Here is a 25,362-nt window from a genome sequence, read left to right as displayed (position 1 = left end):
CCAGCTAGTTGTCTTGCTTAATAATTGTTAGCCATGACTATTAATACTTAACGTGACATCTCTGTTGAAATGTAGGAACATCAAACAGAATCTGGGTATATCTCTCCCCTCCCCTGTGTAAGGGGGTCAAAACAAAAGACCTAACCACTCCACTGTATATTTAGGATATTTATTGCAAGAGGGTTTGAGAGTCAGACTTCATCTAAATTGACAAATGGAGCTGTTTCTCTGGTGGCTGAACCAAACCAGAAGCCTGGGAAAGATGACCAGGTGCTGACCTTGACCCAGCCAGTGAAACAGGAAGAAGAATCTCTACTCAGGTCTGAGCCAGGACCCATACCCTGCAGTCTGTCTCCAGCTTGGGGACTAGGCTGAAACTCTACAGAGGCTTTAGAAAGTGAAACAATTAAGGGCTTGGGCTTTGTTCTTGTCTTATGGCTTTTGCCAATGTTATTGGAATCAGATCCATAAACTAATTTGATTTTTTAGCCATTCTTAGCATTGGACTCACAGGAAACCAAAGTTCCCTGCTCTGGAGTAAGTGTTTCTAAGTTTGACGGCTGCCTGATCAGGTTCAATTTTTAATCCAATTTGAAGCAAGAGAGTTTCCCTGCTCTGTGAGATCTGATGCCTTAGAGTGAATTTCCGTCAGAACCGGGGTGTAGGAGCCTCTGCGAAGCAAAAACCCCAACGTTGACTAGGTGGGGCGGATAATGGCAGAAAGTACTCTGTGCAGGGTGGCGAGGCAAACATGCGTTCTCTTCCGAATGAATGCATTTTCCATATAAACTCCAGCTTGTTCAATGAGCATTCCTTCTGAGAAGGTTCCCCCCATGTGGAATGGAGAGAGGGGGGAGAAGGACTCAAGAAAATCCTGAGACTTCGACAGAGACCCAGCCTCCTGATGCTGAAGCAACAGTATTTCCTCGGGCCACCTGTTCCTGGGGGTTGGTGTGGCTGCACCAAGGATGACAAAGAAGCTTGGATGGGCTCTTCCACCTCCAGGGGGTATTAAAGGACAACGGCCGTCAAGTCAGGCAAATTCCACGAAGGCTCTGTTTTGAATTCAAGATACTAGGAAATGCTTATATGATTCTAAGACAAGAAATTCCAAAGGCATCAAGAGGGCAGGAATGAAGATATCAAGGCAAAATTCCTAATGCTTTAATGTGATAGCCCTTTAAGAAAAAATTTCCAGCCTCAGTTAGAACAATGCTTGAACAGAGTAGATGCTCAATAAATACATGTTGAATGAATGAATAGGAAAAAATAAGAGTACAGCTCTATAGCCACCCACTCATAAATTTCAGCCTGTCCCTTAGAGATATTGAAATAGGTTTTAAAATTTTATCTTCAGAGGACGAATGGTTTTCTACTTGGAAAAAAGGCCATACAAGAGGGAAAATTTTAATTACTCAGTAGAGTCGTAAAACCTTGGTTAAAAGTAAATAATCTACTTCACCAAAATATATATGCTAAATATGCAATTTTTATATATCAATCATACCTCAATAAAGCTTTAAAAAAAGGTAAATCTACTTCAAAGAGAGCAAAATAAAATGAATAGAAGTATCTGTGTAAAAACAATTAAATGATTAATAAAAGCATAAATATTCCAGACTTCTACTATACACGCTTTATCTCTCTAAAAGTTAATCATGGTAAGAAAAAAAAAAGAAGGAAAGAAAATTCAACTTTGGTTCAAAGACCCTGCTGAGTCATCAGGTAAAGTCAAAGGTATGCAAATTGACATCAGACCAAAAATAGTCATCATAAAAGGCCAAAGACAAAGGGGGTTTTCAGGGTAGTGAGACTATTCTGTGTGATACTCTGATGGTAGACACACGTCATTATACATTTGTCTGAACTCAGACTGTACATCACCAAGAGTGAACCCTAATGTGAACTATGGACTTTGGGTGATAATGTGTCAGTGTAAGTTTATGGATTGTAACAAGTGGACCACTCTGGCGGGGGATGTTGATAGTGGGGTAGCTGTGCACGTGTAGGAGCAGGGCGTATATGGGAAATCTGTGTACTTCCCGCTCAATTTTGTTGTGAACCAAAAACTGCTCTAAAAAAATGAAAGTTTTTTTTTTTTTAAGAGGCCAAAGAAAGAATTACACTAACGCTGGAGACCACAGAGGTTGTCGCCCGGGTTTTAAATGGATAAAACTGACTGGAAAAGGAATTTGAAGAATAAGAGATAAGGTTTCTCATGCAGATTCAAATCTAAGAAAAAATGTTGTCTAAGGGACAACAAAGAGAGGAATTGTGGATGCAAGATATTACCCACTCCTTAGGGTGATGGAAATGTTCTAAAATTAGGTTGTGGTGATGGTTGTACACCTCAGCCTCGGTAAATATGCTATATTGAATTCTATACTGAAAGTTTTGAGACTTTCAGACCTATGTTTTTTTGTTCTCTTGAACTTAACGAATGGAATTTCAGCCCTGATCCTTAAAGACTCTGAGGCTGGAACTGCTGGAGAAAGAAATCTCAGCCTGATCTGGAGGAAACATTTCTCCTCCCCAAGACTGGGGAAAAGCAGACGTTCTGCTGGGTTGTAAACACCCGCATGAATGGAGCCACTGACCAAGGAGACTTGTGGGATTCCTGGACTTCAGGTGTTGTTGCTGTGTCCCAGGAAAGGAACATTTAATCTCTAAAAAAAGTCTGTCATCCTGTGGGTTCTCTTATTTAAAATATGTGGCTCTGGCCATACGTTTTAAATTGACATCTCTGTTTTCTGAAATGCATGGGACCTGTGAGTTTTCTCCTTTAAGGCAGAAAAAAATCTGAGACACTTTCTTCTCCCTCACATAAGGTGTAAAAAATAAATAAATAAATAAACCTGTGACTCTGGATCAAACAAAGGGTTTGAGAATTTAACCTCATTTAAATTAATGTACTAATGTTCTAATTTTACAGATGAGGAAACTGAGGCTCAGGTAGGTTAAATCACTTTACCACATCACACCAGTTGGCGAATGGCGTTGACCCATGATTTGAACCCAGCCTGCCTGACCCTGGTCTTCACTCTTACCCACTAGGCTATGCACAATATCACTTAATTGTCAAAAACAACTCCTAAGGTGTGGAAACAGAGAGGTGAAGTGATTTGCCTAAGGTCACACAGCCAGTAAGCGGCAGGGCAGGGGTCTAAACCCTTTCCTGGTTTGTAACCTAAGCCTGTGAACCTTCCACCTGTCCTGCTGCCGAGCCTCCGCCCCAGCCCACCTGGCTGCCCCAGCCCTGGGCTCACCTGCGCTCTTGCCCGAAGAGGCGCTCCACCTCTGCGCGGCCAGGGCTGCGGGTGCGGCCCCCGTTGCTGCACTGGGGCCCTGGCTCCCTCTGCGCCAGCCTCCTGGGTGGGGGTAGGTCGGCCAGCACGGTGTATTCCTCCCTCTCCAAGTTGTGCCTGGTCTCACCCGGGGGTGCCGAGCCCCGGGAGCCCCCCGAGCTGCCTGGCGGAGGTGAGGGTGCCAGGAGCGCTAGGTCACTGGGCGGGTGGCGGGGTGGGGAGGAGGCTCGAGGGGCATCCCGGTGCCCTATGCACACTTGAGGGGGCAGCACTGGGGAGCCACGCAGAGAGTCGGTGGAGGGGGCCAGGCTCTCCATACTAGTCCCAGTGGGGTCCTGGAAGAAGAGGGAGGGCTCGGGGGCCTGGCGGGGTGGGGACGAGAAGGAGGGTGCATCGCGGTGCCCAATGCATACAGGGCTGGGCATGTGGAGGCGCTCGTGCAGAGAGTCTGTGGAGGGGACAAGGCTCTCGGTGCTGGCCCTGGGGAGATCCTGGAACAAGAGGGAGGGCTCTGGGGCTTGGCGCGGCGGGGAGGAGGCCCGGGGTGCATCGCGGTACCCGATACACACAGGTGGGGGGAACTGAGGAGGCTCATGCTGGGGCGACTGGTCCTCAGCATCTGACGTCTCTGGGAGGAAGGGAAAGGGGTCAAATTGGGTGTGGCGGGGGGGTGAGGAAGCCCGAGGGGCATCCCGGTGTCCAATGCATACGGCTGGGGGCATATAGGGGGGGTCATGGTGGGGCGATTCACTCTCAGATGCGTGGGGGTCTGGGAAAAAGGGAAAGGGGTCATGTTGCAAATAGCGAGGAGGCGAGGAGGCTCGAGGGGCATCCCGGTGCCCAATGCACACAGCGCAGGGAGGCTGGCAGGGCTCCGGAGAGGTCTGGAGTGCACCGCGGGTAGCAGGGTGCAGAGGCGAGGAGGTCCGGGAGGCACTGTGGTGGCCTGGGTAATGGGAGGAGGAAGTGGCCCGGGATGGTGAGTTGTGCTGGGTGGGGCTGGAGGAGGACTTGGGTGAGTCACACTGAGCTGGTCTGATGGGAGATGAGGTCTGAGGCCTGTCGCTTTGGGTTGGCCGGAGGGCAATGGATGCCCAGGGAACCTCACTTTGCTTGGAGCGAGATGGGGAAAAGGTTCGGGGGCCATCACCCTGGGTTGGCCGGAGGGGAAAGGAGGCCCATGGAATGTCTTTGTTAGTACGATGGGGAGAGGAATTCCTGGGATTGTTCCGCTGAGAGGAACGATGGGGAGAGGAAGGTCCGGGATTGTCCCATTGGGTGCAGCCCTGAGAGGAGGAGCTTCCGGGGTTTTCCCGCCGTGAGGACGAGGATTTGGGATTGTCCCATTGGGCACAAGAGGTTTTGGGGTTGTCCCTTTGGGTAGAAGAGGTTCTGGGAGTGTTCTGTTGAATACAAGAAGGTCTGGGGTTGCCCCACTGGGGAGTACCAGTAGGAACAGGAGCTTGAGGGCTGTCCTGTTGGGTAGAAGAGGCTCTGGAGTTGTCTTGTTGGGTGGCTCTGGGGGGAAAGGAAACTTGAGGATTATTTCGTTGGGTGGACGAGGTTCTGGGGGTGTCCCGTTGGGCGACTCTTGAGGGAGAGGATGATCTGGGGGTGTTCCGCTGTGTGGAAGAGGTCCTGGGGGTGTCCTGCTGGGTGGACGAGGTTCTGGGGGTGTCCCGCTGGGCGACTCTTGAGGGAGAGGATGATCTGGGGGTGTTCCGCTGTGTGGAAGAGGTCCTGGGGGTGTCCTGCTGGGTGGATGAGGTTCTGGGGGTGTCCCGTTGGGCGACTCTTGAGGGAGAAGATGCTCTGGGGGTGTTCCGCTGTGTGGAAGAGGTCCTGGGGGTGTCCTGCTGGGTGGACGAGGTTCTGGGGTTGTCCCGCTGGGCGACTCTTGAGGGAGAGGATGATCTGGGGGTGTTCTGTTGCGTGGAAGAGGTCTTGGGGGTGTCCTGTTGGGTGGACGAGGTTCTGGGGGTGTCCCGTTGGGCGACTCTCGAGGGAGAGGATGATCTGGGGGTGTTCTGTTGCGTGGAAGAGGTCTTGGGGGTGTCCTGCTGGGTGGACGAGGTTCTGGGGGTGTCCCGCTGGGCGACTCTTGAGGGAGAGGATGATCTGGGGGTGTTCTGTTGCGTGGAAGAGGTCTTGGGGGTGTCCTGCTGGGTGGACGAGGTTCTGGGGGTGTCCCGCTGGGCGACTCTTGAGGGAAAGGATGATCTGGGGGTGTTCTGTTGCGTGGAAGAGGTCCTGGGGGTGTCCTGCTGGGTGGACGAGGTTCTGGGGGTGTCCCGTTGGGCAATTCGGTGGGGAGAGGAGGCTCGGGAGGTATCGAGTTGTGTGGAAGCAGTCTGGGCAACGTCCCTTTGGGCAGAGCGATGGAGAGAGGAAGCCTGGGGGGTGGCACTTTGAGGACTGCTCTGTGGTGTCGTGGGAGGGGCCGGGGTCAGCGCCGACCGGTGCCGCTCCAAGGAGAAGTACCCGCTTTCTCCCCGGAGCTTCGCCCAGTGCTGTCCGGCGCTTCGGTTCCCACCACCAGAGCCTAGAGAGAGAAGAGGCAGGTTCAAGGTAAGGGCAGAGGTCTAGGCAGCTCCCACAGCCTACCTTTCTTTGTCCCCTGGGACAGATGATTGGGGCAGACCCCACACTGTCTCCTTAGAGGACCCACTGTCCCTACCAAACAACTCTACCCCTCTGAGCAACAGATTGGAGGAGGGCTTAGATGCCGCTCTCAAGCTGAGGTCAGGAATTTGAAATTGAAAACCAGGATGACTCAGTCAAAGTGGGGTGGGCTCTAGAGCGGAAGGTCACATAGTCTGGGGGTCCACGAACAAGTCAGAAAAGAGGCAGACGCGTAAAGAGCAGTTTTGAAAATAGCCTGTGAGGGACTTCCCTGGCCGTCCAGTGGTTAAGACTTCGCCTTCCAATGCAGGGGGTGCAGGTTCAATCCCTGGTCAGGGAGCTAAGATCCCACATGCCTTGCGGCCAAAAAACCAAAACATAAAACAGAAGCAATGTTGTAACAAATTCAATAAAGACTTTAAAAATAGTCCATATCAAAAAACTTTAAAAAAAAAAAGAAAAAGAAAATAGCCTGTGTGACCCCAGAGAGGGAGAGCTAGATCGAATAGCAGCTACCAACAAATTTTCATTTCTGTTCTACCTCCTGCAACTGGATTCCGAGGAATTCCCCCCTCTCTTCCAGTGAGACTTGTGTGATCGCTCTAAAAAGTTCCTTTTGTGAACCGGCAGCATTGGCCTCACCCGGGGTTTTGCTAAGAAATGCAGAATCTCAGGTGCACCCTGGGTGCACTGCATCAGAATCACATTTTAATAAGATTCCCAGGTGATTTGCATGCACGTTACAGTTTAAGAAGCCCTGATCTAAGGGATTCATGTAACTTCGCTAATCAGTGACCCCCTCACAACTCCCATCCCCGTGAAGGGGCCGCCATGATCATGGTGTCACCCTACACCCCTCTCAGTCCCTTGGTCACCAAGCATGTGGTGGCCACCAGCTGTGTGCGTGTCCCTGGGCTGGTACTTCAGGACAGAAGTAACGGGTATTGTGGCCTTGTCTTGAAGGAGCCACGACTGCCTTCATTAAAGGCCGCACTTAAGAGTCGCTCTTCTCTGGGGAGTTGCCTGGTGGCCTAGTGGTTGGGATTCTGCACTTTCACTGCCTTGGCCCAGGGCTCAGTCCCTGGTGGGGGAACTGAGATCCCACAAGCCACGCAACGCGGCCAAAAAAAAAAGGAAACCCTCTTCTCACACTTTGAAACCTCTGCCTCCTCCAAACTCTCTGAGCTGGTGTCACTGAAGTCTGAGTTTCCAGCACCCATCAAGGAACTGGAACCACACACAGAGCAGCACTTAAAATTTGCGCTGTTGGGAATTCCCTGGCGGTCCAGGGGTTGGGACTCAGGCACTTTCACTGCCGAGACCGGTATCTAGGATCCCGCAAGCCGGCGATTCGGCCAAAAAAAAACTTTGCCTTGTGGTTGCCTGATGGTCTGATGCCCCACGACGTTCCAAATCTGCACGCTCCTCTCATCCACCTCTTCCCACCTCCCCGCTCTCAGCCACTCTTTTTTCTCACCTGGATGGTTGCAATAGCCCCCCAACAATGTGCACTCTGGGCCCAAGGTCATCACCCATCCAGGGAGATCCTTTCCAAAAGCAAATCTAGCTAGATCACCCCTGCTTACAAGGAGAGACGAAAAGCTGTCACAGATGGGAGAAAATTGAAAGGCATGGTAACTAAACGCAATGTGGGATCCTGGATTGGATCCTGCAACATAAAAGGGACATTTGTGGAAAAACGGTGAATCCAAAGAAAGTCTGCAGTTTAGTTAGTAGTATTGTTACCAGTGTTAATTTCTTAATTTTGATAATTGGGCTATGGTTATGTAAGATGTCAACACTGGGAAAACCCGGGTAAGGGGTATAATGGAAACTCTCTGTACTATCCTTGCAACTCTTCTAAAAGATTTTAAAAAACGCAAAAACTTCAGGGGCTCCCATCTGCACTTGGAATAAAATCCAGGCATTTCCCATGGCTGGCAGGGCTCTGCCTTTCCTCGGTAGGGGCCTCACCTTCTTGTTTACTACTGTGTCTACTGGGCTTAGGAAAGTGCCTAGCACACCATGAGTGAGCAATAATATTGTGCCACCACTTTCCAGCTCTGAGTTGCGCCTCGTCCTGGAGTCTTCCCACCCTCTGAGCATGTGCACTGGCTGAGATGGCGTTTACCACCACTCCCAGTGGCTCACAGCTGGGTCAGCACCCCCAGCCCCAGTTTCTTCCCTTTCCCACCCATCACAAGCATCTCTTGGAGCCTGGCCCACCCAGGATCTGACTTCATTCCTGCAGCCCCCTTAGTGAGCACACAGGGCAGGCTATGCAGATGTTCTAGGGCATCTGTGTTTTGTCCCTCAGCTAGCCGGGCTCGGCACAGCCTGCCCCACAGAGTGTGTCTGCAAACTGAGAGGTGCCCCGAGAGGGATGTCAAGGCATTCCCAACATCTCGGACTTGGCTAATTCCCCCCAGGCCTTGGCCTCCTGCTGCAATTTGGGAACCTGCCGCCAGGCGGACAGTGGTGACTGCCTTTGATCAAGCAGGTCACATAGTGAGGGTCCCCCCACCCCACGACCCTTGCGTTTAAGAGCAAGAAAGCAGGGATTTAGTACAAAATCCCACCACCTCTCAGGCCATTCACACTGGGGAGGCACTTCTTCCCATACACACTCTCCCCAGGGCCTGATAGGGCAGGGCAGTGGAGGCTGGGGTGCTGACAAGATCTGATGAATGTTTTTAAAGGATGGCTCAGCTGCTGGGGGCAGAATGGACTAAAGGGGCCTGGCAGAAACAGGAGATCTGAAGGCGCTGTGGCAATAACTCCTGGTTTGGTCGGGGAGCAGTGGTAAAGATGGCAAAAAGGAGACATATTTGGGGTGTGTTTTGGAGGTGCTGACCAGAATTGCTGCTGATTGGATATAAAGGGTGAGGAAAGAGGAATCAGGATAACACGAGATTTGGGACCTGAGCCTCCGGATGGGTGGTGACATAGAACAGATTGGAGGAGGAACAGGTTGGGAGGGAGGGTCAGGTTGCTGGTGGCCCCCAACACCGGCCTCCTCTCCACCCCCTTCTCCTACACTCCATATGCTCCTATCACCCCATCTTTCTTCTCTCCTCGAACCTGCCACCTCTGCCCACTCCTTAAGGCTCTGCACTGGCTCTTCCTTCTGTTTCTGAACTTAGATCTCAGCTACAATGTCGCCTCCCCAGAGAGGCCCTCCCTGTCCACCGGCCACTTGCTCTCACAGCCTCCTGTCTAATTGTCCAAAAATCAGTTCCCACTCTCTTGGACTTGGAAAAGATGCCATGTCCTCTACCGTGCAACACATGGGGGGGCACCTGGCCAGTTTGCCCCATGCTGGGAGGCTGAGCAGCCACTTGGTTAAGGTGGTGTCTGCCAGATCTTCCCATCCTAAGGGTGCCTTTTCCCTCTGTAATCGATATGTAATCTGAGGGGCGATACTCTGAGACCGTGTGAATATACTGTTCCCCGACAACCCTTCACCCAGGAATTTAGCATCAGCCGGTGATTCATGCCTAAACCAGTTATCACTACAGTGGCTGCAATAGTCTCTTAAACTGCAAAAGTCTCCTCTGCCTCGCCCTGCTTCAATTCATCCTTCACACTTTGCCCTAGTGAAATTCTTAAGGCACAGGACCAATTACATCGCTCCCCTTCGCAAAAACCTTCTGTGGCTCCCTGCTACTTACAAAAGAAAAGTCCAGACTCCTTGGCTAGACTCTTGAGGCCCCGCGTGGTCTGGCCCAGCTATATACCACCATCTCTGCTAAAGCTGTGCGTACCAGGATACTCCCTTTTCACACCTCCATGCCTTTACCCAGCTGTTTCCTCAGCTACAGTGCCACGTCCAAAAGGTGTTCCTCTGAGTCCTTCCTTGGCTGGAATGAAGCTCTTTCTCCCCAGACCCCAGCCCCACCCTGACCCTCACCCCCAGCCCTTCTCACAACCCCGCACAGCTGTTTCTGCCCTTCCTCTGTCCTGAGCTGCTGTTTGTCATCTCCCATCTGTTTGCTTTACTAGATGATGAGCTTTTCGGGGCAGGGACCGTGTCTGTCTCCTCCTGAACGCCCAAGGTGTCTAGCATCAGGGCTTACACATGGTTAGTGCTCATGTGTTTGATGATTGAATGCTACAGGAGCCGTAGGAAGCCAAGACTGCCTCCTGGGGTTAGGACATGGATGCCCCGCCCCACATCTCCAAATCCTGATGATGCTGAAGACACAGACCAGGAGGCAACGCAGTGCAGTAGTGATGGAGGGCCCAAACTCTGGGGGTCCAGCATCCTGGGTTCACATGCCAGCGAGACGCTGACCAGTGTCACGGGCATCTGTGGGCTTGGCCTGACCAGCAGCCTTCTGCCTTTCTCTGGAAACAACACCTCCTTGATTTCCTTTGGGCCATCTCCTCTCTCCCACTCTCAGACCATGAAGTTTGCACAGGGGGTTGATCCCATCCCTCATCTCCAGGTTGGGCACATGACTCATGCTGGGTCCCAGGGAGAAAACCCTTCCTGGGACTTTAGCTATACCTATAGGGAAGATTGTGCCCGCTTACTGTGGGAGTTGAAAATTAGGTAGGATACAGCCTGATACCGCTGCTACTCATCCTGCCACCATCAGGGGAGGATCTGAGAATGAAGCCAACACAGAAGGAAGAAGAGCAGAGACCAGATTTCTGATGCCATTTGCATACCTGGATCCAGCCATGCCCGAAGGCATTCCTCTAGACTTTTACTCGGCCAGTTTCCATCACTTGCAACCTGAAGACCCTGACCCACCAGTTGCAAGATGATGTATTTAAAGCAGATTGCATGGCACATTGTCTGCTCCATAATTATATGGGGACTGTTACTGTTATTGAGACTCAAGCTGTCAAAGTAAGATGTATCCAGGGGCCCACACGGCCAGAGAAATGGTTTTCTGGTTCCCAGGCCCCTGGCCATCACCACACCTGTGGTCACAGGGACCAACCTGGCCTGGCAGAAGGTACTCACCCTCCTTTCTCTGGCCTGCAGTGTCTCCTCCTACAGGGGACCGGGTGAGGAGAGGAGGAGCCCTTCGGGCGCTGTCAGCCCTTGGCCCCTCCTGTGGCTTCCGTGGGATCATCACGGTGAACTTGTCCCCACTGGGGGCCTCCTCTTGCCTCTCAACAGTGTCCCAGTCCTGCCAGGGAAGGGGAGGAGAAAGCCTGTTTGGAGAGCAAGGAGAGAGAGCCCAGGGCCTGCACTCCCAGCATGAGACGGGTAGATGGAAGGGAAGGGAATTGACATTGCAAGAGCACCTGCTGTATGGTCAGGACTGTGCTGGGCTCTTTGAAGGTGTTAACTCAGTGAATGTTCAATCAACCCTGTGCAGTAGGTATGCCCCTTGGTGCTAAGAACTTGCCCAAAGTCACACAGCTGGGAAATGGTTTATATGGGAGGGGACTTGAACCCAGGGTAGTCAGACTCCGTGTGGTAGGAGGGCCTTCGAATAGCGGCCCCTGCCCCAGAGACACCCCCAGGATCCAGAGAGAAGTAGGTGCGTTCAAAGTCTAGCCCCAGGGGCTTTCCTGGTGGCACGGTGGTTAAGAATCCTCCTGCCAATGCAAGGGACACGGGTTCGAGCCCTGGTCTGGGAAGATCCCGCATGCTGCGGAGCAACTAAGCCCGTGCACCACAACAACTGAGCCCGCATGCCACAACTACTGAAGCCCACGCGCCTAGAGCCCGTGCTCCGCAACAAGAGAAGCCACAGCAATGAGAAGCCCGCGCACCACATTGAAGAGTAGCCCCCGTTCACCAAAACTAGAGAAAGCCCGCGCGCAGCAACAAAGACCGAATGCAGCCAAAAATAAATAAATTTATAATAACAAAAAAACCCCCGAAGTCTAGCCCCACCACTTCCCAGATGTGTGGCCTCAAGTAAGTCACTTCCTTTCTTTGAGCCTCAGATTTCTTGCCCCAAAACAGGGACATAAAACTCTCCACCTCAGAGTGGGGTGGTAAGCCTTCCTGAGCCAATGCCTGCAGGGCTGGGTTGTTTTATTCTGAGTCTTATCACTTCCCCCTGGGGTCTCCTGGATAGCCTGCCTCTTCTGTCCCGGGACAACCTTTTGAGGGTCGAATGTCCCAAGAAGTTCCCCTGAGTCTCCTCTTCTCCTGGCTAAATAGCCCCCTGCCCTTGCCAGGCCCCACAGCCTGCTCCCTTTCCTCTGACCCTCGGAGATCTATGCCAGGGCTGGTCATGGGGCTAAGCAGTGTGTGACCAGGGCAGGGCCTAGGTCCAGTCCCACTCTTGATCTGGATACCACACCCAACATCCCGGCCCTCCGTGAACTGAGAGTTTTTGGCAGCCGGAGCCCGTTGATGATTCACGGGGAGCTCCCTGTCAACTGAAACACCTGCCTCCATCTTTTCATAGCCAGACCCTCAACCCCCTGGGCTGGCCCTGCAGAGCCCCCGGCCCCTCCCAGGTGCATGGTCTGGGGCGGCCCAACATGCTGGCTAAGGCTCCAGAGGACCTCGGCTCCGTTCCCTGTTGTGAGAGGCTCAGCCCCATCTGGAGGTTTGCGTGGGACCCCAGGGCTGGCCCAGGAGGTGCAGACACCTGCTCTTGCCCTGGCCTCCCGCCCCCCTCTCACCACGGAGGACGAGTCGCTGGTATCATCAGGGGCTTCGCAGTCAGGGCTGGAGCTGGTGCCAGAGTCAGGGCTCTCGTTGAGGCTGCCGCACAGGGAGGAGGCCAGGCCCTCCAGGTAGGGTGCTGCCTCGGGTTCCTGGCTCCTGGGGGTGGCTGTGAGGCCCTCTGCAGGGAGCCCTGCTGATGGGCCCCTGGGAGAGGAGACAGACCCATGACTTTTTCCCTCAAAGTGATGGGAATTAAGGAGTAACACCCCACCACCACCCAGGTGCACACACACCTCACTTTTGAGTGGAGGAGGGAGCTAACACCGAGGGCTGCCTGTGCTCTGCCCTTCATGTGGGCTGCCTCGTTTAGCTCCAACAGCCTCCCTCCGAAGTGAGTGTAAAGATTCCCATTTTACAGATGAAGAAACTGAGGCTCAGAGAGGTCAAGGGACTGGCCAAGGTCACAGAGCTAGGAAAAGGCAGAGATGCACTGTGAACCAGGGCTGTGGCCTCAGCCCCCACCATGTTACTAGAGCAGGACAGAGGACCCCAAGCTTGGTAAGATTAAGACAGAATCATGCTGGGCTAATAGTGGGCTTTGAGAGGGAGCAGGGCTCCAGGGGCAGTGACAGGGCCACTGGTCTGGATGCCAAGGGAGGGAGCTGTAGAGAAAGCCCTGCTTTAAAGAAGCCAGTAGGTTAGAGCTGGCAGTATCCCCAAAAAGTGACCCACAATGGACAACAAGGGGGGAAAGTGGTGGGGAGGTGTGATGAACTGGGAGATTGGGATTGACGTATATACACTAATATGTATAAAATGGATAACTAATAAGAACCTACTGTATAAAAAATAAAATTCTAAAATTCAAAAAAAAAAAAAAAAGAGTGACCCACAAATTGGCCTACGAGACAGAAATGAGTGATGACCCTTAAAAGAGGTCTGTGGTCAAATAAGTTTGAGACATATTACACTCTTCTACCTTCCCCACCCAAAAGCACAGTGCATGCTAGCAAACTAAAAGCTCTGACAAGTCCTGCAAAAAAGATATTCAAATTTGTTTATACCAGACTTTCTGAAACATATTTGATGGCAGAGCTGTTTTTTGTTTTTTTTTTAAATAATGCCTACCTATGAGGAACACATGTTCGCAAAACAATGCTGATTTGATTCATTCCCTCTTCTTTTTTAAACAGGGAAACTGAGGTATAAAAAGAGGGAATAACTTGCCCAAGGTCCCACAGCCCATCAGGGAAGGAGTTGAAGCTGGAACCCAGGTTTCTAGACCCTCAGCCATGCCCTCCCAAGGCACCATGGCCCCAAAGAGGGACTTCGGTCCAACTCAGGCCCCGGGGTGGAGGCAATTCCAGAGCCTAGGGGCAGTGCATGGTCAGGTAGGTGGGTGATAAAAAGCGCCCCTGGGTGCTGAGACTGTTTAATCTCTTAAAGCTGTGCAAAGGGAACCAGGAAATGTGAGTGGGCTGTGGGCCATGCCCACCGCAGGGTGGGTGCACGGCTGCTCCATCCCTTGAGCTAGGGCCCATGGAACATGCCCACTGCTGCCTGTACCCAGGCCGAGTGGACTGACCACGTGACCCACGCCAGCAGCCATCACAGACGGAGGCTGCCGTCATGAAGGGGTGTGGGGTGGGATGGGTGAGGGCATCCAACCCCGGGAACCCCTCCTCAGGCCCCAGGGTTCTACCCACCTCTCAGGCCCTGGCCCAAGGCCTGAACCCACCACAGACTGGCAGTTGGAGGTCGAGGCACGGAGCGGGTCCTCAGGGGCGGCCGGGCGGCGGGGCAGGTCGCAGTAGGGCGCCTCAGCACTTGGAGGGCTCCCGGGCTCCTGAGACAGAGTTGGAGAGGAGGCAGCTCGCCGCCCACGTGGGGGCTCCCCTCCCCCTGTGCAGCCCCTCCCCCCACCAGGCGGTGTGGAAGAGTCTCCAGACAGCTCCTCCTGGGATCTCCACTTCTCAGGGAGCTGTCCATCAGACTGGAAGTGCTCCTTGGGACCCAAGCTGGGGGCTGGCAGAGGCACAGGGTATGTGCATGCGCACATGTCTACAGGTATGTGTTCGTATAAATTCCTGCGTGTGTGCAAGTATGCGCATGTGCACGCATGTGTATGCGTGCCCGGCGGGTACGCTGATGCGTCTGTTTGCATAAGTGCGTGTACGTTTATTTATATGTGTTTATAAACACACGCATCAGCATACCCACCTGACTTGTGTACACAAGCAAGCACGTGTGTGTCGGCACATATGTATGAGTATGTGCCTGAGGATGTGAAGTGCACACAAGGATCCAAAAGGGTCTTCTGTCGCCGCCAGAACACAAGGATGAGGAGGGAGAGGGAGGATTAAGCTAGCCCGGAGAATGAAGGAAAATGTCTGAGGCAGGAAGAGGTAGTCTGAGGGAGGAGGAGATGGGAAGGAAGACCTTGGAGAAAAGGAGAGATGTGCGCTCCTAAAGGAGGGCCACGGGGCTCCAGGGCTGGAAGGTCAAGGCTCCAGGGGTTGGGGGCAGGGCCCCTGAGCTGACTGAGGGTTTCTCTCTCCCTCCTGCCCTGAGCAGGGCCACACCTGCGAAGGCTGGTGCTGGGCTCACCGGGGGGAACAGCTGCTCACCTCTGGGAAGGCCCCCCCATTCCTCCCCACCTCCCAGGGTGGCAGGGCCCTCCCCCGGTGAGGGGGACAGCGGCCACAGCACCCTGCACCCCGCCTCCTCTCGGATTACCTGGGCGGCGGGCTCCGGCAGTGGCGGCTGGCGGCTGTCAGCACCCTCGTCCCCGGGGGGCTCCAACTCAGGCCCCCACGCTGCTGCCCTCCCAGGCCCCGACTCTGGGCTGAGGCGGCGGCAGCCGAGGCAGTGGAAACCTTAGAGGGGCCGGCTGCGGGAGCAGGGGCCCCTCATTACTGTTTCATAAGCCGGGGCCCAGCCAAGAACAATGCAGGACATGAAACCGCAGGAACCCGATCCTCGCGGCTCACCTGAGAGCAGGACTGGGCGGGGGCCTGGGCACGGGCTCCCTGGGGACCTTGGAGCCCAGAACCGGGGCAGAGGCCACAGCCTGGCCACAGCCCTGGGGTGGGCACAGAGTCTCCAGGTTCCAAGAAGGCCGCCACTCTGGGACCTGGGCAGTGCCAAGGAGTGGGGCTGGGGTGTCTGCCGCGCCATCCAAGCCAGAGAAGGAAGGCCCGTCTGGATTCAGTTTCGCCCCCTGCCCAGGAGCCAGATTCTGATCAGCGCTGCATAGCGGGAGGTGTCAGATCTGCAGCCCGGCCTGGCGCCTTGGCTACCCTGGGGACCTTGCCGCATGAATGAGGAGGGAGCGGCACTCTGGGCATCATCAAGGGGTCCCAGCCCAGCTGGGCCCAGCAGGAGCCCCAGCCTGTTGTGGTACCTCCTCCCTGCTTTCACCTCCAGCCCCCGTCACTACCCACCATCCACACAAGTAGGCCCAGCAACTAATCCCCAGCTCTGATTTCCTGTCTGGCGGGTCAGCACGGGCTCTGGCCTCAGACAGTCATCAGGCCCAATCCTGGCGCCTCCACTTCCCAGCTGGGTGACCTCAGCCCAGTGACTTCCCTCTCTGAGCCTGGTTTCCTCATCTACAAAACAGAGGTGATTAATGGACCCACTCCCTAGGGGTGTTATGAGAATTAAATGAGTTAATATGAGTGAAAGGGCTTAGAACATCTGTACATCTTAAATATAATAAATAATGTAAAAACAGTCAATAGAATTTTATTAGTGTTAAATCAATAAATGTTAAATACACTTAAGAATAGATGCATTGAAAAGGAATGTGTGGGACCTGGCATACAGCAAGACCCTCCCCCCTCCATCCAGAACCTGGCCATGACCTGGTCAAGGCTGTGTGATTTCCAGGGATAAGCCCTCCTCACACCTCCCAGCCTGGGAGACTCAGCTGAGAGCAGAGCAGAGATGCATCCAGAGCCCAGGATCATAGGGGAGCTGGAGCAAGCTTCTGGGAAAGGTTTGCTCTGTGACCTGGGGCCCTTTCTGCATTTTCTTTCTTTCTTTTTTTTTTTTTTTTTAATAAATTTATTTATTTATTTATTTTTGGCTGCATTGGGTCTTCGTTGCTGTGCGCGGGCTTTCTCTAGTTTCAGTGAGCAGGGGCTACTCTTCAATGCAATGAGCAGGCTTCTCATTGCGGTGGCTTCTCTTGTGGAGTGCGGGCTCTAGGCGCGCAGGCTTCAGTAGTTGTGGCACATGGGCTCAGTAGTTGTGGCTCACGGGCTTAGTTGCTCCACGGCATGTGGGATCTTCCCGGACCAGGGCTCGAACCCATGTGCCCTGCATTGGCAGGCGGATTCTTAACCACTGCGCCACCAGGGAAGTCCTTGCATTTTCTAACATAGGTGAAGATGTCAACTGGCTCTAGCCCCAGGTGATACCTTTATCAGGCCCCTCAGGGATGAGTTTGTGCTGGAGTGTCATTAAGGATCTGGCTGGGGGATGCTTTTTTAACACACAGATTTTGTGACTCTACGTGTTTGAAACTGCTCATCCATGAGCAGGACTTTCATCAGCGCCAGATCCTGATGACTTGAAAGCCTCTATCTCCTGCAGAGGTCTGGCTCCTGAGCGCCTCATATTAAGTAAACTCCTCTCATCTCCAGTGTGTCCCCCAGGCACCTCCCACTCACCACCCCAAACAACTCTAAACGGGCCTCCCATTCCAAGAACCCTGCCTCAGAAAATAACACAGCAGTCAGCCATGTTCCAGCCTCTCCACATTACTCAGTTACCAAATCCTTTAGATTCTCCTATTCAGTTAGTTCTGAAATGTGTCCATTTGTCTCCATCTCAAAATCTCCAGCATCAGGGACTTCCCTGGTGGTCCAGTGGTTAAGACTCCACGCTCCCAATGCAGGGGGCCCGGGTTCAATCCCTGGTTGGGGAACTAAAATCCCACATACCGCAACTAAGCCCGCACGCCACAACTAGAGAAGCCTGCGTGCCACAATGAAGACCCAGTGCAGCCAAAATAAAATTAATTAAAAAAGAAGTCTGTCACCTCTGATATGAGTAATTGCACTTTTTCCTCATCGGTCACCTTGTTCACTCTCACTCCCTAATGTCCATTCTCTGTCCTGCAGTCAGAGTGACTTTTGAAAATGCAAATCTGATCACATCACTCCCCTGTTTAAAATCTTTAGTGGCTCCCCATGCCTCTCAGGAAAAAGTCCAAGGTTCTCAGCATGTGCACAAGTCCCCACAAGGCCGGTGAGACCCAGCCCCCACCCCATTCTCCATCCTTGGCTTCTCTCCACCCTCCAGTGTGCCTCCTCCTTTCTGCCTCAGGGGCTTTGCACTTACTGTTCCCTTCCTCTCCTCTTACCCCAACTTCACTGGCAACACCCTCATAGCCCTTACCAAGCAGCTAAAGTATCATTTCCTTGGAGAAACATTCCCCGAATGCCCTATCATTTACCCTCATGCCACTTGCTGTTCCTTTACAACATTTATCACAACCATGATTCAAAAATTATTTGCATAATTACTTTCTTAGTCTCCATTTCTCTTGCTAGACTACAAGCCCATGAACCAGGAACTGTGTCTGTTCTATTTGTCACTGTTTCCCCAATATCTAGCCTAATGCCTGGCACATTTTAAGCACCTATTCAATATATGTGAACACATGAGCTGGCCCAAGGTCTCAGCTGGGAAGTGGTGGGACTGAGACTAGAACTCAGACCTGTCTGAATCCAAGTTTCTCCTCCTGTTCCATGCTTGCCATCTCCCCACCCATCGGGAGAAGGTCATTTGCATGGGAGATGGACTCACAGGGATTTCAGGCAACTGCTCCCTGAACTTGGGGGCGAGGGTAGGGGAGCTGTTTTTAGAGGTATCAGGACGGGTAGAAAAGAATCTCCCAGGTTTATTTTTCTGGTCGGGAAGGAGGAAGAAAGGAAACGAATGGGTATCGAATTAGCCACATGTGACTTGGGCTAAGCAGGGCCAGATGCCCTGGGTGAGAAGATTTGTTGCCCCACTTTACCCATTAGGAGAGTGAAACCAGAGCAGTCAATGACCCAAGGTCACACAGCGGGTAAATGGCAAACCTAGGACTGGAACTCTGGTCTGCTTTGGCTCCAAAGCTGAACAGCAACTCCCTTATAATGGTCACCTCTTAGAGCCTAATGCCTGCATGGAGATGGCTTCCAGGCTCAAGAGGAGCCTCAAGTCCCACTGAGAATGACAGAGCCATTAGGCGGTCAAGGCTGCAGCGCCCTTGGAGATTCACAGTCCCGTGCTTCTCATAGCTCTGGGTTTACTTGGACCAGGGCTTAGCCTGAAACCTCATCCATCACAAAGTGAGAAAATGCCTCCCCTTTCACTCCTTCAGTACCTTCAAGGAGAAAGCCTCCAGTGGATGTGGGGTATCTTTAATGGCTAACACCTACCAATCTCCCTTTTTAACAGAGAGACAGCAGGGCTCAGGCTCAGAACCTTTAGCTGACAACACTCTCTAGTTAGAATTCAGTGACATTTCTGGGTTGTTGTTTTTTTCCTTTTTTATTCTTTCCTTTGAACCTTCTATATGAAGAATATGATTCTAGTTTTCTATTTGTGGTGGTGATGTAAAGTTTTGTTTTAATATAAGTGAAAAAATGCGTATTGATTTAATGGACAGTACGGTAAGTAATAGGTTATATGAGGCTTGGCAAAAAAATCATAAGAGCAGGAGGAGAATAACTGGCATTTGGGAAGCGTTAACATGGTCCCACCACCTCATTGAACAGACTGGGAAAACTGAGGCTCTGACCACAAGGAAGGTCAGTGTCTGAGTTAAGCTGCAAGTTAGTGGTCCTGCCAGGCACCCCCATCACAGACTCCCCTGTCCCAAACGACCACTCAGGAAAGCCTGCCCACCTGATGCCTTGCTCTGTGGGCCTCCTCAGGGTGGAAGCAGTTTTGACAGCATCTCTGGGCAAGCACATTAGCTTCGAAGTGTTCACAGGGGGCATTCCCAGCCACCCCCTCCATATCAGTTGAATCAGGCCAGGGCAGCTCCTGCAATCCAATGGTGGGGCCTGGGAAGAATTGGGGGTGGGGGGAGGCAAAGACCAGCTGACTGGCTGGCAGCCCACCCGGACTCCAGCCCCAGCTTGCCCCCAGATAGCCAAGGACCAAGGAAATGAGGTTATCCATCAATTCTTTCACCTGTTCACTTATTCACTCAACAAACACTCATTAAGCACCTCCTAAGCACCAGGCACTCGGCCAAACATTTGACATGTGATTTCTAGTCATTACTGCAGTGTTGCTCAAAGTGTATTTTGAGGACCCTGCATTAGGCTCAGCTGAGCTGCTCATAAAATGCATATTCCCAGTTCCTTCCCTGATCCACCCAGCCAGAATCTCTGGAGGTGAGGCACTTATACAAGGCATTTATACAATGCATTTTATACATGTCTCCTAGGCGATTCCAATACACCCCAAAGTTTGAGTGCCCTTGCCTTACAGTTATCCTGCATTGTAGATAAAATTAATGCCAATTTCAGATGAGGCAGCTAAGTCTCACAGAGATTCCATAACTTGTTCAAAGTCCCAGTGGCTGAACTGGATTCAAACCCAGTCTTTGTGCCTCCCCACCCTCTCAGAGGTGGGCGTGAGGGACACTGGATCACACTGCCAACTCATACAGGTCCCTTGGGAAACCCTGAGAGTGAGGCAAGTGGCCAGCCAGGTATTTTTGGAATTGAGGACAAAATCATGGATGAAAGTGAACAACCTAAGGTCACACTGCAAGTCTGGCAGAGCTCAGCCAAAGAGAACCCCTGGTGTTGTGATGAGCACAGGGCTCTTCCTCTGGGCGCCCCTGAGGGCTCCAACCCCATGCCCTGGTGGGGTGGGGGGGAGCCCCGTCAGAAGAGTGACTTGAAGATGCTCTCCTCACCCCAGCAAGCGGGGTGGGGTGAGAGGAATCCATATCCCCAAACACACATGCACCTTACTGTGCCCCCAAGTCATCTGCTCATACCTGTCGAGTTTCCTCCAAAGCGTCGCAGGGGATCTGGCCTTAGTTGCCAATCTTGGGGGAGAGCTGGGGAATTTCACATCCTCCCCTGGGGCAACCAGGGAGAAGATTCCTGGCTCCTTCACCATCAGACCTGGGGAAGTGGCAGGGCACGGTGGAGGTTGGGGGCACCACTGGCCCTTCAGTGGCCCCGGGGTCTCCAATTCTTCCCGAGCTGTTATCTCCCTGCGTCGTTCCCTGCTCCCAGTAGTGCAGAGGGTAGGCATCCGTCCTGCCCAGCCTGGGCGGTTCCTTCCCAATCCCGCCACATAAAGGAGCAACGCCTCAGACTGAGAAAGCAGCTTAATCCCCTGCGGGCGGGTGTGGGGTGCTCTTATACACATGCCCCTCACTGCTCCCGCTTCCCCCTCCCACCCCCAACCAATTGGCAGAATCCTTCTCTAAAATGCACTTTAGGTGTGGATATAACAATGAAAAACCTTCAGCGGACATGCATGCCCCACCCGGGGAATGGACCCCTGGACCTCTCTCCATCCAGCTAGTTAGTCCCTCGCCGTGTCCCTCACCCCTCTACCTTTTCTCACTAGCCTTTCCTCCCTCTCAACCTTTCCGCTCGCGGTACTAACCTCGGCTCGGGTTTCCACACACAAGGGGGTGCTGGGGTTGGGTGCCAGGGGTCACAGCCTTTCTATTTTAACAATGAATCAGAACGTTGCCTGGGAGGTGGACGAAGACCACGCCCCTGCCGCTCTCGCATAGGCTCTTTCTAGGTGCTTCATTTACATGAAGACCTTGGGATTGGACAACCCGAGGGCAAGGGGCGGGGCGGAGGCGGGCGGCGCCCAGATGCCTCCGAGTGCCAGACCCGCCGCACGCTTAGCCAGAGCAGCAGTGGCAGGGTTCCCAGGAGGTTCTTGAGAGGGCTGGCACTGGCGGTTCTGGTTCTTTTTAATCTCTTTCCCTTCGGTTCGTTCCCGCCACAGTCTCCTAGGCTGGCTTTGGCTCTGCGTCTCAATTTTCTTATCTGTAAAATGGAGAGGTGGCAGTAGTACCTGTGAGGATGAAATGAAATGCCCAGGGGTTTTCGACCATTTGCACATCCATTTGCACACTTCCACTGATGTGGAGCTCACTCACAAAATGCAAAGCTCCTCCTTTTTAAAAAATATGCCTTCTTTTCTAAGCTAACATTCTGCACTATGTGCCAGCTTCTATTCCAAAATCTTTACATCTATGACGATGTAGTAACCTGAAGGATTAAGTATCAACATCCTCATTTCACAGCAACTAGGATCAGAGAAATTAACTAATTCGCCAGTGTCACCCAGCTAGTAAGTGGCAGAGCCAAGACTAAAACCCTGGTGTGTCTGGACTCCACTGGCCAATACAGAGCATCTTCATTCACTAGTTCACTCAGACATTCACAGGTACCTGGTACATGCCAGGCCTGTGCCAGGCACCAGGGATATGGTAACATGAATAAAACGTGGCTCCTTCTGAGAGGGGAAACCCACTGACCAGGGGGAGAGACAGACCCCTGAACAGGTCATCCTGGCACAGGACGGAGTGGGTGAAAGCACACCTTCATAACAAGGATAATGATCTTTCTGCTCAGTCCCAATTACTACAAGCAAAACAGGGAGCAGGGAGGCTCTAGCACTTGTAGTGAGGCCGTGGGATCTTGAGAAAGTTACTTGACCTCTCTGAGCCAGGGGGTGGGTGGGTGCTTGGTTTGAGTTTGAAACTCAGGGTATGGCCCCAGCTCTCTAGCCCCCACCAACCAGTAAAATCTGGAACCAACTCAGCGTGGCACTCCTGACACTTCAATTCATTCAATATTTACAGAGCCCCTACTTTGTCCGTTGTGTGTGCTGAAGACACATCAGTGAACAAACGAGCAAACCTCCTGTTTTTGTGGCACTTACATTCTAGTGGAGACAAACAGATCCCAAACAAGATAAAGAAGCAATATATGGAGTATGTCAGCTGGTGATAGGTGCTAAGGAGAAAAATGAAGGGGTCGGGGGGTTGGAAGTGGCTGGTGTGGGGAGAGCATTACTTTTTAAATAAGGTGGTCAGGAAGTATTTACAGCTGGATCTCATATATATACACATATATATTTAGTCAATAAAACAATTCCAATGGCTCTATTTATTTAACGTTACAAAAAGCCAAAAATAAATATTTAGAAAATGTTAAACATTAAAAAATAAATAAATAAGGTGGTCAGCGATGGACTCTCTGAGATGGCGACCTTTGAGCAAAAACCTGGAGAAGACGTGGCAGTGAGCCTGCAGGTCCTGGGAAAAGCATTTCAGGCTGAGGGGAAAGAATAAGGAGGTGAGGGGGAGTCAGTGGGCAGGACTGGTGGGCTGTCCTGAGTGCTCTCCGCAGCTCTGGAGCCGCCTGGCTGCATTCCTCCAAGGCAGGGAAAACAGTTGGGGTGGGGGGATTGGGGTTGGACAGCAGCCAGGGTCCTGAAGGGGGCCGGTGAGCCAAGGGTGTGTTGGGATGAGTGAAGGGGTCTGTTGGAGGAAGCCCCCTCCTGGGGGGGACAGTGGTACTTTCATCCCTGTGATGGGAAGGGCAGCTACAACCCCATTGTATAGATGGGAAACTCAAGACTCAAGCAAGTTGCCCAAAGCCACCCAGCCCCTCAATGACAGTGCCTGGTCTGAAAACACACTCTTGAGTTCTGCGGGATGGCTCAGGGCATAATGGTGGCAGGCAGGGCAGCGTCACCACTTGTCACCATTTAGCCCCAGCCTCCCATTCCCCTTTCTGCTCCCTGAAGAGTTTGTGCCTGCTCACCTCCACCCCTTGGCTCACGCCCTTCCCCTCGGCGCAGACATACCTCTTCAGAGATTTGGGAAAGCAGAACAATAAGTGACAGTTCTAATCCCACTCTACCCCCCTGAGCCTCAGTTTCCTCCCTGATCAAGCGGGAAGGGTCATCCCAGGCCTCTGGGCTCACAGGCCTGTTGGAGTGTCACATGGTCTGGGCAGGCAAGGTAGAGATGCAGGGAGCTGTGACCCAGTGGAGCAGGGGCTGGAAGGTATGAGTCTCTAAAGCAGTCATCAGGGCTGGCTCCAGCCCAAAGCTACCTACCCTGTAAAGTGGTGATCCAAAGCCTGCAGAAGCTGGAGAAGCTGGAAATCTGAACTTTTATATAAAACCTCAAAAAATTTTAAATATGGCTAAGTCAAATTGTTTTTAAACATTGTGTGAGTCAAACCAAACTAATCCTCAGGACTTCTCTTTTATGCAGTGTCTCTGAAATGGTAAATCAGATTTTCATCCTTTAGTGATGGCTTAAATGCCCACCCCCTCCAGGAAGCCCTCCCTGGCTTCCCCAGCCTTAAGTGAGGGCTCACTCTGCCAGGATCCTGTGCAAGACTCTCACTGTTCCTGGGGTGTCTTTCACATTGTCGACCATGTGAGTGGCGCCCCCTGGAGGTAAGATCCTGGATCTCCGTCTCCCGTTTCTTTGGGTTTGTTCAGCTAGTCCAGCAGTGTTAACATAGGTATCTAGGGTGTGACTTATTTCTTTGCGGAAGGACCCATGGCTTGGGTATATCTACCTTCTTGATCCTTCCCTGGAAATGTACATGTGCCCAGCTAGAGATGACCCTCAGCTTAAATCCCAGCTCCAACTAAGAGACAGTGATCAGTTAGAACTCAGCTAAAACAGTGTCCTGGAGGACATCAGCGTAGGGTTGGGGGGCATCTCAATGTGCCTCACCTGCAAAATGGGCTTAATGGAATTACCTACCCTGTGGGGTTATGGTGAGAACTCAGTGAGTTAAACCAGGTAAAGAGTGACTGGTATACAGTGAGTGCTCAATAAATGTTATTATCTCTCCTCCTCTCTGTCCCTATAGAAACAGCTCAGGGAATGTAAATCCCTGGAGGGCACAGACCACCCTGTCTCACTCACCAGTGTATCCCCAGTGCTAAGCACCTAATACTGGTGCTTTACTAAGCACTTCCCTACCGGTGCTCAGTAAACACTTGGTGAGAGAGCAAGTGCTGCCTGCATGAGAGGAGGGTCTGCCCACCTCTCCCCTGGATTATTGCTGGAGGGTCTTGGAGCTTCTAGTCTCCCTGATGCACCCTGACACTGCCACCAGGGAGATTTCTCTCAAATGAATCCCTGACTCTGACTCTCCCCAGGCTCCACCCCCACTCCTGCATCGGAGGCTCCCGCTGCCCCAAGATAAGGGTCCAGATCCTTAGCTCAGTATCTGAGGCCCTTAAGGGTCTGGTCCCTGCCGGCCTCTGCAGCTTACTCCTCTCCTCTGACCACCCCTCCCCCACCTTTGCTCACCAAGGGCTCTCTGCCTGCCCATTCCCTCTCCCATCCACCTGGCCAAGCCATCTTCCAAGACTCCTTTCAATGTCACCTCCTCTCTGTTCTGTGCCCCCCTGGGCCTATACTTTATTGAACCGACCTCCAGGGTGATCTCCATGTGTCTGTCTCCCTCATGAGATGTGAGGGTCATGTCTTATTATCTATAACGGGGTAACTTTTGATGTAACTTAACCTGAGACTCAGTTTTCTCAACTGTCGAATGCAGCTAGTACCCACTTCACAGTGCTGTTGTTGAGTTAATGTCATCACTGGCACATTGGAGGTACTTGATAAATTTGTTTTCCATCCTCCTTCTTTTGGTTATTTGCCAATCATGGTGACTAAGGGGGAAGGGAAAGGGCAAAGCTCACCGGACAGGGAAGGTTTCAGCAAGGGCCCATGGGAGATGGTTGTGGCGATGAGGAGAAAAAACTAGATTCGGAAACTTGCAGACAGGAAAGCATGGCACTAGGGCCAAG

At 52.4% G+C, this 25,362-nt stretch overlaps 1 protein-coding gene across 5 annotated transcripts in view; it reads right to left on the bottom strand.

Annotated features, from left to right (window-relative positions):
• Window positions 1-21,554, bottom strand: part of LOC118901782 (TRIO and F-actin binding protein) — a 58,490-nt gene extending 36,936 nt beyond the window's left edge. For 2 of the 5 annotated variants that reach the window (XM_036865378.1, XM_036865371.1), the window contains exons 1-7: window positions 21,157-21,256; window positions 20,534-20,663; window positions 19,423-19,583; window positions 14,223-14,362; window positions 12,531-12,720; window positions 10,903-11,071; window positions 3,267-5,847 (exon numbers count right to left, since the gene is read on the bottom strand). In XM_036865378.1, the coding sequence (XP_036721273.1) occupies window positions 3,267-5,847; window positions 10,903-11,071; window positions 12,531-12,720; window positions 14,223-14,362; window positions 19,423-19,536 (3,194 nt within the window). In that variant the 5' untranslated portion in view covers window positions 19,537-19,583; window positions 20,534-20,663; window positions 21,157-21,256. Of the gene's footprint in view, window positions 1-3,266; window positions 5,848-10,902; window positions 11,072-12,530; window positions 12,721-14,222; window positions 14,363-15,959; window positions 15,978-19,422; window positions 19,584-20,533; window positions 20,664-21,156 lie in introns of those variants that run through there. The other 3 variants (XM_036865374.1, XM_036865372.1, XM_036865373.1) reach the window with 3 other exon arrangements.
• Between the last annotated feature and the right edge of the window lie 3,808 nt (window positions 21,555-25,362).

Source organism: Balaenoptera musculus, chromosome 10 (genome assembly GCF_009873245.2).
Source record: "Balaenoptera musculus isolate JJ_BM4_2016_0621 chromosome 10, mBalMus1.pri.v3, whole genome shotgun sequence".
NCBI lineage: Eukaryota > Metazoa > Chordata > Mammalia > Artiodactyla > Balaenopteridae > Balaenoptera > Balaenoptera musculus.
This window is presented reverse-complemented; position numbering and strand designations above follow the sequence as displayed.